Here is a 19,260-nt window from a genome sequence, read left to right as displayed (position 1 = left end):
ATTCACAGCATTATGAGGCAAGGGACAAAAATGGTTGAAAATACATGGATATATGCAGTGATCGGAAGTAGCGTGTTGTAGCTGTAGTGAAGCTACAAAATTCATGTAGTTGTAGCAGTAATTTCACTACAGCTACATTTCTTCTCAGAATTCTGACAAATTTTCAATGTGGCAACAGCGTAAAAAAAAATTCAAGAACAACGCTTACTTTTGCAAGAGGTTCATCAAGACAAAGTCTACTACATGGAAATACAGATAATCTAGATTATAAATATCTTAATATCACGGATTATAGATAATTCCATTATTTATTTCATTAATATCTGAATATTTCTAATATCGAGATAAATAACAGACATAGATGAACATATTCAGGCTAACAGTTACATTTTTGAGCTGCATCACTCAACATGCCTCGTTTGCGACACCTCCGGAACAAATCCTGTGCATATCAATGGTGTAAGAGAGAGCAAAATGTCATTCATTATTGTGTAAAACACAACTTGCAGTGCAAAAGCGAGTGATCTCTTCTCCACTACAATGACAAAGCAATAGTGCCAGCCATCAATGTGCTCACAACGTCGCTTTTCTGTAACTTTCGCTAATCATGAAAATGAGGATGAATGTAACTCAGAAAAGCAAGGGACCAGACCTTGAAGTTCGGATGGAGAGCTAAATGCTCCCCTTATATGGTTGGTTTTGCATTGCAGTTATTGAAGAATCTTTGTTCCATAATGTAAAGAGTACACAAAATTCCCCTTTATGCAAATTAACCATTAGTGACACTGTAATTGAAGAAACCATTCAATCATCAATGGATTACTATTTGTTGAGTATCAAACAACTGTTTTTGACTCAAAAAAATTCAGACAATTTTAAAAATGTACACAGTAGTCTGCAGACTGTCCTACATAAACAGTACAATATCTGTAGTGGTGCAAGAGCCTTCCTTTATAGCAAGTAGTGTCACAGCCAAGACTGAAAAAGTCAGGACATGAATTAAAAAGTTATGGACTGTCTTGATAGCCTTGCATCAATGGTTATAAAATTAGAACTGCCAAATATTACAGACTGCACACTTCTGGAACCTGTTTCTTCCCAGAAACAAGCCATTCATTGTGCAAGCACAAAATCCAAATTCTTGCAAAATTTGAAAAACCATCAACATTATTTTCGTAGGTTTTTATAGGTTCAAATTAAAATGTTTCATAGCTCGAGGAAGGTGAAGGACATGGACCCTCCCTTGGGCACCGGCCTGCCACATGGTTATTTCAATTTCTTTTATGCAGAAGTAGTGGAAAAATTGCAAAGTAGCAAGTATCGAGCTACTTTTTGGTAAATGTAGCTGTAGCGAAGTAGCGAGTATCGAGCTACCTTTTGGTAAATGTAGCTGTAGCGAAGCTACATTTTGGAAGAGTAGCTGTAGCTGTAGTGAAGCTACTTTTAAAATGTAGCATTCTGATCACTGGATATACACTGCTGTTTGTGAAAATTGCAACACCAAGAAGGAAACGTATGATTGAAATGAACTTTATACCACAGATTAGGTACATGCCAATACACAAATGATTAGAGTTACAGACCTGTATATGATCTCTGACCTTGAGAATTCAGTATGGTGTGAAGCCCCCATGTGCTGCAAACAGAGCCTCTACACGTCGTGGCATGGAATCAAGGAGGGCCTGGATATGTTCCTGGGGAATCTCCCTCCACGCGGTTTGTATGCGAGTCCACAAAGCATCAACAGTGGTTGCTGGAGGACCATGACGAACAAATTGCTGATCAACCATATCCCGGACATGTTCGATGGGCGACATGTCAGGCGAACGTGCAGGCCAGTGAAGCAGTGGTAAGTGTAGTTCTTCGAAGACGGCTTGCACATTTCTCGCCACATGTGGCCAGGCATTGACCTGCTGAAATATGGCATGTGGAGTTGCCTGAAGGAGGGGCAGTGCCTCGGGCTCTAAAACCTCCCTGACGTAGCGGTTGCTGTTCAGATTGCCTTCAATACGTAGGAGGGGAGATGGCATGTTGTGTCCAATGGCGCCCCAAACCATCACACTTGGCGTTTGTCCGTTTTGCCGCTCAATAATGCATGTTGCCAGATTGCGTTCACCACGGTAGAGTCTAACACCTATGCGGCCATCACTGTACGACAAGTTTAAGCGGGACTCGTCCGAAAACACTACATTTTGCTACTTAGCAAGCCAGCGACGGCATTCACGTGCCCATTGCAGTCTGAGGCGTTTGTGGTTTCTGGACAATGGAAGCTGACGCAATGGCATGCGTGCCACCAGCCAAACCCGCAGCAGACATCGTCGTACTGTCGACGCAGACAGGTCCACAACCATTGTAGTGCTCCAGCGTCGGGCCAACAATGTGGACGAAGCTGTACGGTCCGTTACAGCCATGCGGACAAGATGGCGGTCATCCCGTGCTGTGGTTACATTGCGTGGTCCAGTACCTGCTCGTCGCTGTGTACGACCCTCTTCTATCCACTGGCTCCACACATGCATCACTGTCGTAGCAGCATGCCCTGTACGAGCCGAAATGTCACGGTATGACAAACCCGCCTCCCGGAGACCGCTCATTCTGCCCCGTTCGAACACACTCACATGCTGATATTGCACCCTTTGACGTCGACGAGGCATACCAGCACTTGCTTTCACGTTTCCACATTGTTTGACGGCTCTTCACAGACTGAGCTTGGCGTAACACTGACCTTTCCGGTTACACAAGAGAGGGTGCTGCTGGGCCTACATGCACGCCATCTCTCTGCAATCCTAATCACTTATTGCTGGTACTCTGTTCTACACATCCTCCGAGTTTGAATTCATTTGGGCCATTATTTCTGGGTGTTGCAATTTTCACAAACAGCAGTGTATGTAAGTAATAGCAAAACAAGCTCTCCGACAACTGTCTTTATCTAGGCACTGGATACACATGTAATAGTTTGCAACTGTGAATATTGCAGTATATTCACTGCCAATTCATTATTAGGTTGTTGCTGTGGTTGTAAAGTGCTTTAGCCATAATGTAACAACGTGAACCTCGGATGCTTCCATTATCAGCACCACAATACCACAGTGCATGTATCAAGACAAATAGATATACAAACATATAAATATCAACCTTGCAACAAGATTTGCAAATATTTGACATGTAGTTGGGTGTAAACAGGTGTAAACTGTAAGTCCAATAAAGTTTGTTGTTGAATATGATTGTACGAGGGTCACTATTTATATTTTGAGCCTAACAATGAAAAAACAGGAATTTGGCATTGAAAACTGCTTTATTGTTTTTCGAAGTATTCTCCTTTATGGTCAATACACTTTTGCATTCGTTCGAACCATTTGTCAAAGCAGTTTTTCCAATCTTCTTGAGACACCTCCATAATATGGTTTTTGAACGCATCAACGGCATCTTCCGCCAACGAAAATCGTTGTCCACGCAATTTATTCTTGACATTCGGGAACAAGAAGAAGTCATTGGGTGCCAAATCAGGACTGTATGGCGGATGACCCATCAATTCGATTTTTTGACTGTTCATAAAGTCGGTTGTTAGACTAGATGTGTGACAGCTGGCATTGTCTTGATGAAGAACGATCCGACGGCGTTTGTTTGTTTTCCGTATTTGACCGAAGACCTCTGGCAAACAAATTGTTGTGTACCATTCAGAGTTGACCGTTCTACGTTCCTCTAAAGGCACAGTTGCCACATGACCAGTTTTCCCGAAAAAACAGGCAACCATTTGTTTCGATGTGCTTTGAGCGCGAACAACTTTTGTTGGATTGGGTTCATCTTGAAACACCCATACAGTCGACTGCTGTTTACGTTCCGGCTCATATGCATATATCCATGATTCGTCACCTGTTACAATCTTATATACGTCTTTTGAAGCACCACGATTGTATTTATTGAGTATTTGTTTGCACCAATTGACGCGAGCGTCTTTTTGAGTTTTTGTCAAATTGTGTGGGTTCCAACGAGAACATACCTATCTCACACCTAAATGATCATGTAATATTTTATATATGCTGGTGGAACTAATGCCTATGGTTGCCTCAATCTCACAGTATGTCACATGACGATCTTGCAGTATTAGGTTTTGCACAGCATCAATGTTTTCTTGAACAACAACTGATTTTGGACGACCTTCGCGAATCTCGTCGGTGAGTGAATGGCGGCCACGATTAAATTCGTTATACCAGCGTTTCACAGTGGCAAAGGATGGGGCTTCATCGCCAAATGTGGAAGTAAGTTGATCGATGCACTCTTGTCTTGATAATCCACGTCGAAAATAGTAAAAAATCATTGCACGAAAATGTTCACGAGTTAATTCCATTTTATTGTTGTCGCGCAATCTCCAAGGCAACATAAACAACACAAATGAAGCTATTGACAAAACATTTGAAGTACGTTATGGTCAATAATGCCAGACGATTCCGTGCAAACGTCAAATCGCACCTAACTTCAATCAGTGTTGCGAAGGCTCAAAATATAAATAGTGACCCTCGTATTTGACATGTAGGCTGAGAAACAAAATCCGACGTTACCACTTCACTTTGAATACGTTGCTTTTCTATCATTTTTAATATTGTTGGTTCACTTCCCCTTCTCCTAGGATGACTGCTGGTTTCCTGGCAGGTAGGATGCATTACCCTAGATGTTCGGTCTACTGGATGCAATCTTACTACGTTCGTTTTACAGCTCATAATGTGGTTGGTAATCTGTCATTTTTCACAAAATTTGTGCGTACCTTGTAACACTCCAGTGCACTATTTCACCACAGGAAATGATGTCATAGATGCGATCAAATGTTGTGTTCGGTTGCCAGCATCCAGGCGGCAAAATGGGCTTTTTTGAACGACTGTAGCGCCGAAACGACGCAGAAACGAGATAAATGTTACTGAGAAAAGTTGTTTGTGTTGATGTCCTCTATACATTTCTGTAGTCTGTGGGCGCCTTTAAATTAAACCCTGTTTACTTTTCTGAGGGATACCAGATAGATCCCTATAAGCAAAATATAGGCCACATTGTCCCAAAATATAGGGTATTAAGTTAAACAATTACATTTACAGTAAAAATAATATATTACTAGGATATATATTAGCAAATAATGTGGAAATACAAAACATCACCTGCACAATACCAAAACCATATTCACAGCACTCACCATTAACATTTTCAGTTCGAACTTTAATTTTTCAATTAAAAATTGAGTACAAAATTGTAAACTCATAATACTGGTTTACATATGAAATATTTTTTTCTGCTGACTTAGGTATTTTAACTGATTCTATATAATTTGAGGTCGCTGATTCCAAATATGTAGTCAGAAAAAGTGTATCACGTCACAATTTTTCACAAATCACATTTGAAAATTTTCACAATATTATAATACTGGGCTAAACTCCAACAATTTCCCATATAGATATCTGTACGTAATGAAATTTCTTTTTCTGCTGACTTAGATATTGTAACTGATTCTATATAATTTGAGGTCGCTGATTCCAAATATGTAGTCAGAAAAAGTGTTATCACGTCACAATTTTTCACAAATCACATTTGAAAATTTTCACAATATTATAATACTGGGCTAAACTCCAACAATTTTCCATATAGATATCTGCATATAATGAAATTATAAGACTACAAACATAGGTGGCGTAGCTGATAACAGGTATTAAGTTGCATTGTTTCACAAGTCACATTTCCAAATTTTCAGAAAATTATATCCGGCTACATTCCAACAGCACTTGCAAAGAGATTGCGTCGTAGTCAGATGTCCATGCAGAGTATCACGTCACGTTGTTTACAAACATACGTTTCTATTTCCTCAATAGGGAGTTCTTAATGGACAAAAAGTTTTAGGCAATTCCGGCAAATTGATCAATTGGTTTCACGAGCACATACGGTCAACATCTGATGCCTGTACTTATGCTAAACTTAACATACACCACAGAATAGCACAACATGCATACCTACTTAGGCAAAAATTGTCGTTTCTTTGATTTTCTGGAGTAGGTGGCCTCAGGAACGTCACGCTGCAAGCACCAGCAATAGTCGGCCATCATGTTTTCATTCTATCTCCCCTGATATCGGTGCTCCATGATTTTATGTCTTGGTGGAAGCGTTCGCCCTGTTCACTTACGGCACCAAGATTGGACGGAAATACATCTAAGTGGATGTGCAGGAAATACATCTAAGTGGCTGTGCAGGAAGTGAAGCTTGACACTCATATTTACTCCTAACTTTTGAAATGTCACCAACAAATTTTCAACTAGAACCTCGTAGTTGTGCACCCTGAAATTTCCAAGAAAGTTTGTAATGACATCAGAAAAGGCACACCATGCATCTTTCTCTGTGCGGTTCATTGTTTATTAAGAATTCTTCATCTTTCATTAGCATCCTTATCTGAGGACCATCAAAAATACCTGCTTTTACTTTCTCATGCGTCAATGCAGGAAATTTTGAGCAAATGTATTTAAAGCAAGCCCCATTCTTATCCAGAGCTTTTACATACTGCTTCATTAATCCCAACTTAATGTGCAGTGGAGGAAGTAACACTTTCTTAGGATCAACAAGCGGCTTGTTCTGGATGTTTTTCGCCCTGACTTCAAAGCTTTTTCTGGCAGGCCACAGTCTTCGTACCCAATGTTCGTTCCTTGCTCGACTGTCCCATAAACACAAAAAGCATGGATATTTCGTGAAACCTGCTTGTTGATCAAGTAACATTGAAATGACCTTGAGATCTCCGCACACAAGCCAACTGTCATTTGCATACTTTATCTTTCGAAGCAGTTCTTTCATTGTTTCGTAGCTTTCCTTCAAATGTACGAAGTGGCCAACAGGAATAACTTATTGCCATTATGCATCAACACACACTTCAAACTCCTCTTGCTATCAATAAAAAGCCTCCATTCTTCTGCATTATACGTACATCCCATAGCTTCAATTAGTCCCTTCACATCTGTACAATAGACAAGTTCTTCGTCCCTTTGAAAATATCTTAGATGTCTCTCTCTGTCCCGATACATGAAGGTTGTTCCAGATGCTAACATATTTCTTTCCTTTAGTCTACACAGGTCCTGCATACTTTATGAGGTGCCCAGGATTTATCTTGGTCACCCAATTTAATTCCGAAATATGCACTATATGCTTTCCTTACAAAGTCAGTAATATTTGTCCTTTGTTTTGGGGTTAACAATGCTCGAATAACTGATTGAAATAATATTCACTATAATATTCCATGTGCTGCCATCTTGTGACCTCTTTACGGACTACGTTGTTTCATTGCTCTAAATATACATCCCTAATCTTAGATAATTTTCTATTTTCCTCTGAAACCTGACGTGATAGAAAAAAACGGATTTCGGTTTTGGATTTACCACCTTCGAATTACTAAAGAACAACCATCAGCCTCCAGTCAACAAAATGGACGTAGACCAGTGTAATCAATAACACTACGATATGCATTCCGGGGAGGTGTGTGTGTGGAATGAAACATCTTTGGTCACAACAGGACCAGGACCAAAATAGGAAATGAAACAATCCACACATTAGAGGTGGGTAATATTCACGATTTGCATAGAAAATTAGAATGTTTTTGATATGAGGAATGTTAAAACATTTCCAGACACTGGGAAAATCGCAAATTCTACACACTACTCCTCCCTGAAGTGGCTGTTTTTGCAGTTTCTGGAATGAAGCTTATCATGTTCAAGAAATTTGTAACATTTACAATTTCCAGAAAACTCCTTGAAACAATCACTTTTAACACACAACATTATAAATTTCTGGATTGTTCCCAGATCCTGTTAACCAACCTGAACACTCCTAGTTTCAATCTACTTCTTGAAAATGCCAATTTTTTTCAAAAGGTTTCTCAAACTTTCCTATGAATTATTTTCTCCATTGTTTCTCAAATTGTCCTATGATTTTCTGTTTCTCCTGGACACCAGATGTAACTATGAAATGTAGAACATATCTAAGAAAGAGGATGTCTGGTAGTCTATTATTTTTAATGCTCCCACTGTACCAACTTGCTTGGGAGCCAACTGAATAGTAAGCTCTATTACTGGACTTTGATAGAGGAATCATGTAGTCTTTTCTTCTTCCTAGTAAAGTAAAGATACAGTGCTCCCCCGTGCTTCGCACCATGCCAGGAAGGCATATAGGGGTTGTGGAGTTAAGGCCCCATACTTTCTTGATCACATCCGAAGGTGGGGATGATGTGATCAGCACCACACCCCTGGTCGCCATTGCCCTCCCCCCCCCCCAGATTCCTCCAGGTACCCACTTTACATGATGCTGCATGGGTGCCACTTGAACCGGTGGAAAAATTCCCGGTTCTTACCCACTGGGGATTGAGCCAGGTCTCTAATTGAATATTGATTACCTATGCAAGTTCTTATGATTCTTCTCAAAATCACTTTAATATGAAAGTTTCCATCGACGGTAAATTTTCTTGGTTTTTCCTATGTATTTATGCATCAAGGGGGTGCTGAGAGGGGAATATTGTGGGCTCAACCTCCACCAAATACTTTTGAAACAGTAATAGAACTTATCAAGAATTAACAGTTATCTCGTTTTTGTCCACTTCTTTTATCTCACAATAATCTTAAAACACTATTGCTTGTGCACAGATGGAGTAGTAGTAGTGGTATCTGAACAGCTAACTACATTATGTTTAAAGCCGCCGGGAGTAGAGACGAGATGGGCTTCCATGTTACCCCTGAGGTTAGGAAAGCTGCCGAGGTGGAAGTTGAATTCACCTTGGATTGGTGACTCACGAGCCCCAGTTGAGGAAAGGACTGGGGGGGAGGAGTTTTCCTTCTCCAGGTATGAGCTGTCCCCGTGCATTCGCCTACCCCGAGCACCAATCGGCAGTTCACCATCATCAGCTTTGAACGTTCTTTTGTTTTTAGAGTATTGCGTGGTTTTAGTATGTGTATTTTACATTCTTTTTTTAGAAAGTGTCTTTCCTATACCATTTTAACCTAAATCCTCAACCGTTACTTTCTCGACGAGGCACCATGTCACGTGTCTGAAAACATTGTTTCAACCTGAAGAAGGAGGTAGTATAACCTCCGAAACGTAGTTTGATAAATCTCATGCTCACACACGTAAGTTACTGATTTTTAATCTTTTAACCTTTAGTTTACATTATGTTTAAATAAAAACTTTTTTCAACTTTAAACCCATTCAAGTAATATGAATATAGCTCAATAAGACCACCACCTCTCATTGATCGATTGATTTGGTTTATTTTACTTCACTTTTCTGCTACTCTTTACTAATCATGGAGCTGAGGATGAGTGATTATATGATGAAATTGATAAAGGGACACCAACAAACAACATGCATGCCCAGGCTAGAATTTAAACCTGGAACCCATGGCATCGCAGCACAGTGTGCTAACCACTCCATCATAGAGGTTGGCACCAGCCGACACTAATTTGATTTTTCATTGCATGTTACATGGAAAAACATGCCTTCAAAAGCTTCAAGTTTTTATTTTCAAATTGCTCAAATTGGATAATTTTCAATTGTAGATATTTCTCTAATATCTAAGCTTGAAGAAAAATTTGTTGGGGAAATAGCAGTATGATCAGGATAGGTATAAAGAAATACTTCATTCAACATACTTATTTCCTTCTTAACTATGCCTGAAGTTATATGTTACTGTCTCTCTCAGCAAACAGATTCAATTAATATTCTACTATTATTCATAATTTAATGTGCCATATGATCAATATTCAAGATTTCTTACCTTGTTTCCATGTAAATATGATAGAACAGGTAGCCTTCCTTTACTCCTAAACCTCGAACTTCCTATTAGCACAGTTGTTGTTGCTGAAGAAGGAACATACAGGTACCTTGGATAGGTATCACATAACTGCAAATTTTAAAAAAAATTAAAGACAATTAGCAAACTATACTGAAGTGTAATTGTAATCTATTGCTGTCCTTCATCATGTATGTACTAGCACTGTTGACATCATCAGTGTTTCAAAGGGAATAGATCTCATTGCGGTAGGACTGACACAGACAATTCCACATAGGTAAAATGGTAGAAGTGACAAATCAGGTGAAGCCAGGATTGGTGGTAGTTCAGCTGGTAGAAAAAAGGCATGGTATGCCAGATATCGGAGTTTGAGTCCTAATCGAGACTGCATTGTTTGCTTAAATTCCTATATTACTGCATTTACTCATGTATAATGCGCACTTCTTTCCAAAATTTTTGCTTCCAAAAACTGTGATGCGTATTATGCACGGAATAATTCAGACAGGCAACATGAAACCGTAAAAGGTCATTAAATGATTTTGTGACACTTGCATTGATTTTTCATGATTACGGAAGCCTACCATGTTATATATCGTTTTAAAGCCTAAATCCTGTAGTTTCTGAATATGGCAACAGTATTACATTCAAGATAGTGACACTAATGTGAAATGCAGTTGAAATAACTTCATCACAAAATGAAGGAACATTCTGATTTTTTTGGTATCTTGGATGAAAGAAAAGATAAGAAAAAGAAAATAACAACTAAAATGTATCACTGGCCAAATAATACTTTATATATATGGAGTGTGTAAATGCTTTAATGGAAGAAATCTTGTGCCGCTAACTGCTAATTTGAGGGTCCTGAATGTACCTCGTATAAATGTTACGTTAGTCATGAAAAAAGTACATATTTTGAAGGTTTTTTTAGAAAAATAAAAAAGGAATGAGCAAAACCTCGTATAAAAGTTTGAAGGCCATTTCCCATGATATTTTACTTTGTAATGTAATGTTCTGAGACATTGCCATTCTGGCAGAATTCGAGAATTCACCTCCGTCACATGGGATGCATATCAGCGGTATTTGTTGGGCAATAAATAATAGAAAATAACTTCCTGAGCACTGCAAATCCATAACATAACTTTGCTCTCACTGTCTACTATTACAGAATAAATAAGGTGGTTAAAGAGTGAAAGCTTTGGGATGCTAAACACAGTGGAGGGAAAGGGGAGGGAAGTGTTGTGGGTTGGTAACTCATGACATACACAAGTGATATTCTTCTCCTCTTGATCCACATAGCAACAAGTGATTCTTTGAATAGGTATGATGTCATTCACTCTTGATCAGCATAACAATAGCTTTACGACCTACAACTAAGTAAGCCATTTTTTGAAACTGGATTATACTGTGCATTATATATGAGATACAGGGTCCGTTCTGAAAGTATCTGAACTGTCTGCAGTGCGGCTCGAGAATCGGTCGAGGGTTTGGGTAAGCTACACCAGGTGGCAGTGGGGAACTTAACCTTCAAAACAAGGCCTCGCTCAGTTGTCTGCGAGAGTGGTTGAGGTGCAATCGCTCGTGTTGTGTACACGGAAAAAACGTTGCGTCGAGAATTTGCAGTTGGTGTATTTGGTGAAAATGGAGCGCACTTTGTAACAGCGCTACGCTGTGAAATTTTGTGTTAAATGAAAAAAAAAACTTTACGAAGACTTTAACCATGCTACGGGAGGCTTACGGTGAGGAAGTGATGTCCCGCATGCAAGTTTACACATGGCACACGGCGTTCAAGGAACACCCCTGCATCCCCTCGTCAAAAGAAGACCCGAAGGGGGTCGTGCACAAAGAGTTTGTACCTGCTGGGACCACCATGAATGCAGCTTACTACAAAACAGTGCTTCAGCATCTCCGACAGAGGGTCCAGTGTGTACGGTCTGACATCGCCGACAGGTGGGTGCTTCACCACGACGACGCGCCGGCTCACACAGCGCTGTTGGTAGGTGAGTTTTTGGCCAACGTACGCATGGCAATGCTGCCTCATCCCCCTTACAGCCCAGACTTGGCACCGGCTCAAGGGGAATCGTTTTGCATCAATTGAAGAGGTTCAAGCTACCAGGACCGCAGCATTAAAGAGGGTGTCAGTCATGGACTTCCAGGACTGCTGTGAACAGTGGAAAAGTAGGTATACTCGCTGCATTGAGGCTGAAGGTGCCTACATTGAAGAATATTGACAGCAGTTGTAATTGTCATCAATAAATTGTCTGCAAATAAATAAGTTCAGATACTTTCAGAACAGACCCTGTATAAATGTTTGTCACTTTTCCCTATCAAAAAACAGGGTATGCATTATACACGCGTAAATACGGTACTTATTTCTATCTAAACCATAGTTACCAAATATAGCCTATTTTTCTTCACTTCTTAAGATGACATTACACCAATTACTAGAGGCACATATTATTGATAAATAAAAAAACCAAAATTTCGGTACAAAAACAGAGTTGATTACAGGTTCAAAAGCGGTAAATAAAATAAAATTTCGGTGTTATAGCGGTGAATAATCACATCAAAAGTGCTATATAAAATGACATTTTGGTTTTAAAATTGTGAATATAATCCTAAATTTGATTTAAAAACTGCACTTATTACACAAAATAAACTTACCCCTTGTAATAGCACATTTATGTAGTTACCAGAGTATTAAGTTTATTCCTGTGTAAAGTGGTCCATTTTTGCTTCTCAAATATTTACAGCAGAATTAATCCATTTTCCGTGAATTGCATAACTCACAGGATACTTCAGACTTCAAAAAGTGTCGCGTCGGTATATAAACGGTAAATTTCATGTTTCGCATTTTGCAGTTCATTTCGCATTATTTCGTGACAAAATAGGGTAGAAAAATGCGCCTCACACCTTTCAGAAACATGAACTTTACAGCATTTTATTTCATATCTCATGTTTTCGTCAAAAACAAAATTTGCATGCCTCTACCAATTACACACTGAATTGTTTAGAGTAAGCTGTCATCAATGATGTCTCACAGTGTGTGTTCTCACTGTTTACTTTATAATATATAAATTCTTATTTATTTCTCTCACATGGTGTATCATTCTTGTTTATGAAGAAAGGCATGCAGAGCTGGCATTATATCACAATTAATACAAATCTCTGCACAATTCTAAGAGGCAGTATATTCAATATTACAAATTACTTAGTATGAGTAAACTCAACATAAATGATTGGTGCTTCTTACCTCATAGTCTTTATTCATCAAAGTGAGGCACCACTGATCATTTGGAACTCTCATTCGCTGGTATTCTGACTGAAGGTCAAAGAAGTTCCATCCAGCTGGCTTTGGAATGTCCTCTGTACTTGACGTGTAGTGGAAGCAATATAGATCTTCAATGTGAACTGTTCAAAGAAAATAGAAAATGAAGATTAAAATGTAAACTTCGAAAATGAAAATGAAACAGAGTATTCACTTCATTTAAGTTACAAATTACCTTGATATAATTAATGAATGATCTTGAAAAATGGTTATTACTTATAACCTCACCACTTTTGTAAATAGAAAGGATTTTCTCATCTGCAACATGATTTCTATCACATTAACCTTAACAATCATCAGTTATCAACGGTCTGACATGAATTCCAATAAGAAAATACAAACACTGTTCAGTGAAGAATTTACATATAATTGCAATTGCAAATGAAACAAACTCAAAATTTGAAAATTTGGTCATGGTCAGAATACTCCGACTTATATATTCAAAATTGTTAATTTACATATTTCCAATTGCCTGTGCAAGAGCAGAAAACTGCAAAGTCTTCCAGTAACTTTAATTATCAAATACCTGGTAGAGAAAGTTGAATTAACGTGGTGTATATTTCATGGCATTCTCGCTCCCTCGGAATAACAAACGTTACAGACATAAATGTTTTGCAACGTATTTGAAGTGGGGAACCAGCTGTGGATAGTGGAAGCTTCTCTACAGATTCAACATGCATAAGCAAAATCTGAAATTAAAAAAAAAATGCAATTTACATTAAATATATGAAACACACCAATTAAACACTTATTAATTTTGTTATTACCCAAATTGTAGCAATAAAAATATACTCTCTAATGTATGGAAGAATTCTGTATCTATACTAAACACTTTTGTGCAAAGAATTACTTTATGTAAGGTAATTATGAACTTTTTTGCAGGAATATATGATAATGTCCTTGAAATTGATTGGAACTGGAAATTACCATACTTGCCGATGTATAAGATACACCAGTGTATAAGATGCACCGGCGTATATAAATCTTTATCACTAAAGTTATATTTAATTTACAGTCTTTTGAAAGTAAAGTAATACGTAGGTCTACTTTCAACAAATAACTTCTCCATCACACACCGCAAGGTAATCGTTTACCTCAGAAGAGAAAATTTCCAGAAGTGAATGTAATCAAAAACTGAGTATCAGCATATACGATGCACCCAGTTTTCCAGACCTATTTTTAAAGGGAAAAGAGTGCATCTTATATGCTGGCAAATATGGTATACTGCCATCGTCTATGGCCATCATCTATGTAGTCTGACAAAAAGGCTGTTCTGAACAATTATTCTTTTTTGTAATTAAATACACATATAAGTTCGAGAAATAAGCTAAGGTATGAAATTGTAATTATATGTACAAAATACAGAACACGTCTGTGGCATGCTTGGGGGTGGGATATAATCTCCCTTATGTCGGAGATTCCAACACTTAGCATTGGCAAAGAAACAAAATACCCTTTCCTCTTTTACAGCCATATCTACATATACCCCTAGATAACTTTAACTCTTTTCAGCATAAACTTAATAACAGTATTAACAACATCTGAACAAATAACATACCCATGTTTCTTTCTTAGCATCTGGATCTACAAAGATAAGATGGGTAGCTGTGAGGTAGAGGGTACCAACAGATGGCTTACGGGCATTGTATCGATCTAACATTCGAACATTTTCCACCTGGAAAGTAAAAAACACATGAATTAACTCAGGCAGGAGTGTTGCATTGGAAATATTAATGATATAAAACTGAAGGTAAAAATGACCATATCAATCACAATTAAAATTGGTTCAGTAGCTACTCTATGACTACATGAAGAGAACTTCAATTACTAGTAAACAATAAAATTGAAACAACGCAAGAATTCCTGTAAAAAGGAAGTTGGAGTTGCATATAAGGTGTAGCCATAATATGAGGTATTATCAAAAAAAAAATTGGACTTTTGCTGCCATCTGGACAGCAGTTGTAACAGCATGATGCAATGGTAGATGTTATTATAGCAAATCTTGGGGAGTTGGTGTACAAATTTTCACGTAGATAGGTGAACGAGCTGACTGTTTACATCATTTTATTTGGAGTCGTGTATGTGGTGTGTTGCGATTTCACGATGGATCAGAGAAAAGAACAGCGAATATTCATCAAACTTTGTGAAAATCTTGAAAAAAGTGCAAAGGAGACCCTGGAAATGCTTAAACAGATGTTTGGGGAAGAAAGCATGAGCCGTACACTGGTTTTTGAATAGTACAGTGCGATCGAAAAGTCCCCGCACTCATACTTTGAAAATATGCTACGAGGTCAGTAGGCAACATGAGTTGGCAACGTTGTTAGTAGTGACTGGTATGACCTTGAAGAATGCGATAACGTCCCGGGAGAGCTGCACTGCTATTACAGTCAGTGGTGTGAGTCATTATTGAGCAGTCGGTCGACAATGCCTTTTAAGCGAGCGCAGCGAATCGCTTTGTTAGAAGCATATTTTGAGTGTAAGACATACAGAGGTTGTGTGGAGAAATAGAGACGTCTATTCCCTGATGATCCGGTGCCAGGAAAAAGTGCAGTGTATGATCTTGTTCACCGATTTCGTGAAACAGGCTCAGTGCATGATCGACAACGAAGTGGAAGACCCAATGTCGTCACACACGAATTCCTAGAGAACGTGAGTCAGCGAATGGTGCAATCTCCAAGAAAATCTATACGACGTTTGTCACAAGAAGTTGGAGTATCATATCGATCCACACAGAAGGCACTGAAAGTAGCCAAGTTTCACCCATATCGTGTGAAAGTCGTCCAGGAGCTGAAAGCATTAGATAAAGATAAGCGTATCAAGTACTGCCGGTGGTTCCGTGCTTTCACACGCAACAATGTGGCCATTCTCGATAAAACTTTTTTTACCGACGAAGCATGGTTTCATCTCAGTGGATACATCAACTCACAAAACACCCGAATGTGGGCAACTGTAAACCCACATGCACTGCATGAAGTACCGCTACATTCTGCTAAGGTCGGTGTCTGGTGTGCCATTTCGCGACGAAGGATTGTTGGAGCCCTGTTCTTTGAGGACACAGTGGATGGCGATGTGTACAGGGATTTGGTGCAACAATTCGTGACTATGTTGGAAGAGGATGAGCGTGAATGTTGGTTCCAACAAGATGGGGCAACGTGCCATACTGCAAACGACACAATGGCTACGTTGCGCGAGTTTTTCGGGAACCGCATCATCTCCAAAAATTTGTGGCCCCCTTGTTCCCCCGATCTCACGTCCCCCGATTTTTTTCTTTAGGAGTTCCTGAAAGAAAGAGTATATACACACAACCCTCGCACATTGGATGAACTCCGACAAGCAATTTCTGACACTATTGCTGCAATTCCAGCGGAAACATTGAGGAAGGTGTCGCGGAACATGTGTAAGCGTGTAGACATGTGTTTACAGGAACATGGCGGCCATTATCAACACTTCCTATGAACTGGAAACCAAACACTACTTTGCAATGTCCATAGAGAGTGCAGCATAACCTCCATTGTGTGTTTATGTGATTATGTTCTGTTTGTGTTGTGTTATGTTTGTGTTTTGGAAACTTTTTCCTCATGCGCTTAAAGTTATATGTCATCTTGTTTGTGTTTTACCGACCGTTGCCATTACAGTATACCTCACTTTTGGTTTACATTTATTTTTCTGTGTAGTACAAGGACTAAAGCATTTATATATGTATTCCTTTCGTTCCCATGTGTATTACTTTCTACACAATAAATTCTTAAAAAGTGAGTGCGGGGACTTTTCGATCGCACTGTATAAAGAAGTATGTTTTTTTAGAAAAATTACGAGGTGTCCAGATGAAAAAGAAAATGAAATTTATTGTTAAAAAATCTTACCTACCTATATTTTTGTAGGTTAAATTTCAAATATTTTCTTTCGTCTGGACACTGATTGAATGACTTATACTTAGCCAGATGTCAGGCACACATGGCAGGTATAGATTGACCACAAGGAAAAAATCTTGGGACGAAAAGTCCCCGCGCAGCTTTCCCTTCTTCCCTCCACCTCGGGCCATAAGGAAGCATGGTCCACTCTCCCCCCTCCCCTACTCGCGGGGGTACGGTGCATAGGAGTCGCGGGTCTGCGCAGGTTGTTTAGCTCATGGTTCCACTATACATGTGTAACATGGGTATGTTATTTGTTCACCTATCTACGTGAAAATTTGTACACCAACTCCCCATTGCATTGTTATGTTACAACTGCTGTCCAGATGGCAGCACCAGTCCACAAAATTTTGGATAATACCTCATATTATGGCTACACCTTATATGCAACTCCAACTTCCTTTTTACAGGAATTCTTGCTTTGTTTCAATTTTATTGTTTGCTAGTAAATGAAGTTCTGGCCCCTGACACGAGCAATGTTGCCAGTACACCTAATTTTTCTAAAAAAAACATACTTCTTTATGAACATGCCATAATTAACCCCTGTCTGTAATGAGTAAAAATATATCGCTCTTTTATCAGTTCGGTAAATATCCACACAGATCATCGATACACACAGAAAAGTTTTGCCAGCGCCTGCACTAATTGTCTTTTATCCATTTCTGTTTTCGCTTTGTACAGTCACGGACAGTGCCAGCTTGCCCCACACTGAACGCTCATGTACAGCACCGTATCGAATTGGAATTTCCAAGGTATTTACAGCTCGAATGATTTTGATGTTGTCGTAAAATTAAGATACAGTAGAGCGTCGATTATCCGAACGTCGGTCAACCGAACGACCGCTTAACCGAACTGTGTACTCGCTCACTTTCAGATATCTGTAATGAAAAAAGTACGTGACTTAGCTGCTCGTAAGCGTGTAGGCTTGCTTAGACAGACCAAAATAAAGGATTTTTTTAAACGTTAATTTTGTGTACTGTGTGTATTGTTCATGCAAAATGCGTATGTAATATGTACATATTTTTGTTTAATAAACTGTACCACATACTATATATTCCTACTAAAGTTGCCTTTGTACGTTACTTTGTAATACATACTTAAAGAGATGCCTGTTTTTATGAATAAATTTACTGTACAGTACTTCTTTTTGGCAAATAAACATGTACAGTTCGATTATCCGAACAAACCAGTTTTCCGAACACTCATGTCCCCCAATTACTTCGGATAATCGACGCTCTACTGTATTTACATAGATTCTTGGTGGTTTTTTTAAAAAATATTTGGCTCCCATATACACTCGTTAAACTTGTACTCCTTACTTTCCTTTTTTACGCCGCATTCTTGTCTCTTCAAGCTAATTGCAACGACGAGGATGGAAGAACGAAAGGGCACTTAACAATGGGTGTTATTTATTTATTTATTTATTTGAGAAAATTTCAGATACAGCACAGGTGGCCATTTTACACTGAAATTGTCAACAATGAGAAAGCAATAATTATAATAAGCATAAAGATAAAAAAATAAGATAAAATAAATAAATAAAAATAAATAAGAAATAATTAAGAGTAACAAAACAACATAAAAGTGAATAGCAAATGAACAAAAAAATAAGTAAGAGATGGCACTATGTGATATTAATTACAAGTAATTCTTCTGATAGAAGACCGAAAGGCAAACTCGGAGGAAAATATATCAATATTTGAGGGGAGATCATTGTATTGTGTGGCAAGTCTATAAAAGAGAGATCTTTTTTGAATTTCTAGTCTAGGTTTTTTTGTATAAAATAACCTTGTATTGCGAGTTGTGCGCATAGGTACTCTAAAGTGGAATTCCTCAAGGAGTGTGTTGCAGCGGATTTTGCCATTCACAATTTTGTATAAGTAACTGAAATCATTCTGCAAACGTCGCTGATAAGCAGTTTGTAAGTTTAGAAAAGACAAGAGATGCGGAGATGAAAAATTGCGTAATGAGGAACCAACACGGAAATCTACGAGAAGATATTTTCCCTGTAGGCACGTGGTCCGTCACTGCTGCTTGAATGACACCTGTAAATAGGTCAGCTGCTTCGTCGACCGTCCCGTCTTCCAAGATGCTCCAGGGGAAGGAGTCGAGGGAAAGTCTTATCTCCACCCACGGCGCTCGGTTCCACAGGTAGCGTTTGTTCTGGATGGAGGGGCGATGACCTCTTCTAGGGGGTGGGGAGGATGAGAATAGAAACATCCAAACTGTCATGG

The 19,260-nt window shown here is 38.8% G+C and overlaps 1 protein-coding gene across 4 annotated transcripts in view; it reads right to left on the bottom strand.

Annotated features, from left to right (window-relative positions):
• The window catches only part of Mtmr6 (Myotubularin related protein 6), a 175,961-nt gene that overhangs the window by 24,637 nt on the left and 132,064 nt on the right, over positions 1-19,260 (bottom strand). For all 4 annotated transcript variants that reach the window (XM_083110393.1, XM_083110387.1, XM_083110369.1 and 1 more), the window contains 4 exons: positions 14,674-14,790; positions 13,642-13,804; positions 13,041-13,198; positions 9,776-9,901 (listed from right to left, as the gene is read on the bottom strand). In XM_083110393.1, the coding sequence (XP_082966519.1) occupies positions 9,776-9,901; positions 13,041-13,198; positions 13,642-13,804; positions 14,674-14,775 (549 nt within the window). In that variant the 5' untranslated portion in view covers positions 14,776-14,790. The remainder of the gene's footprint in view (positions 1-9,775; positions 9,902-13,040; positions 13,199-13,641; positions 13,805-14,673; positions 14,791-19,260) is intronic.

Source organism: Lepisma saccharinum, chromosome 1, assembly GCF_977018435.1.
Source record: "Lepisma saccharinum chromosome 1, izLepSacc3.1, whole genome shotgun sequence".
NCBI lineage: Eukaryota > Metazoa > Arthropoda > Insecta > Zygentoma > Lepismatidae > Lepisma > Lepisma saccharinum.
The sequence above is the reverse complement of the archived record's forward strand: the minus strand, read 5'-3'. Positions and strand labels throughout refer to the sequence as shown.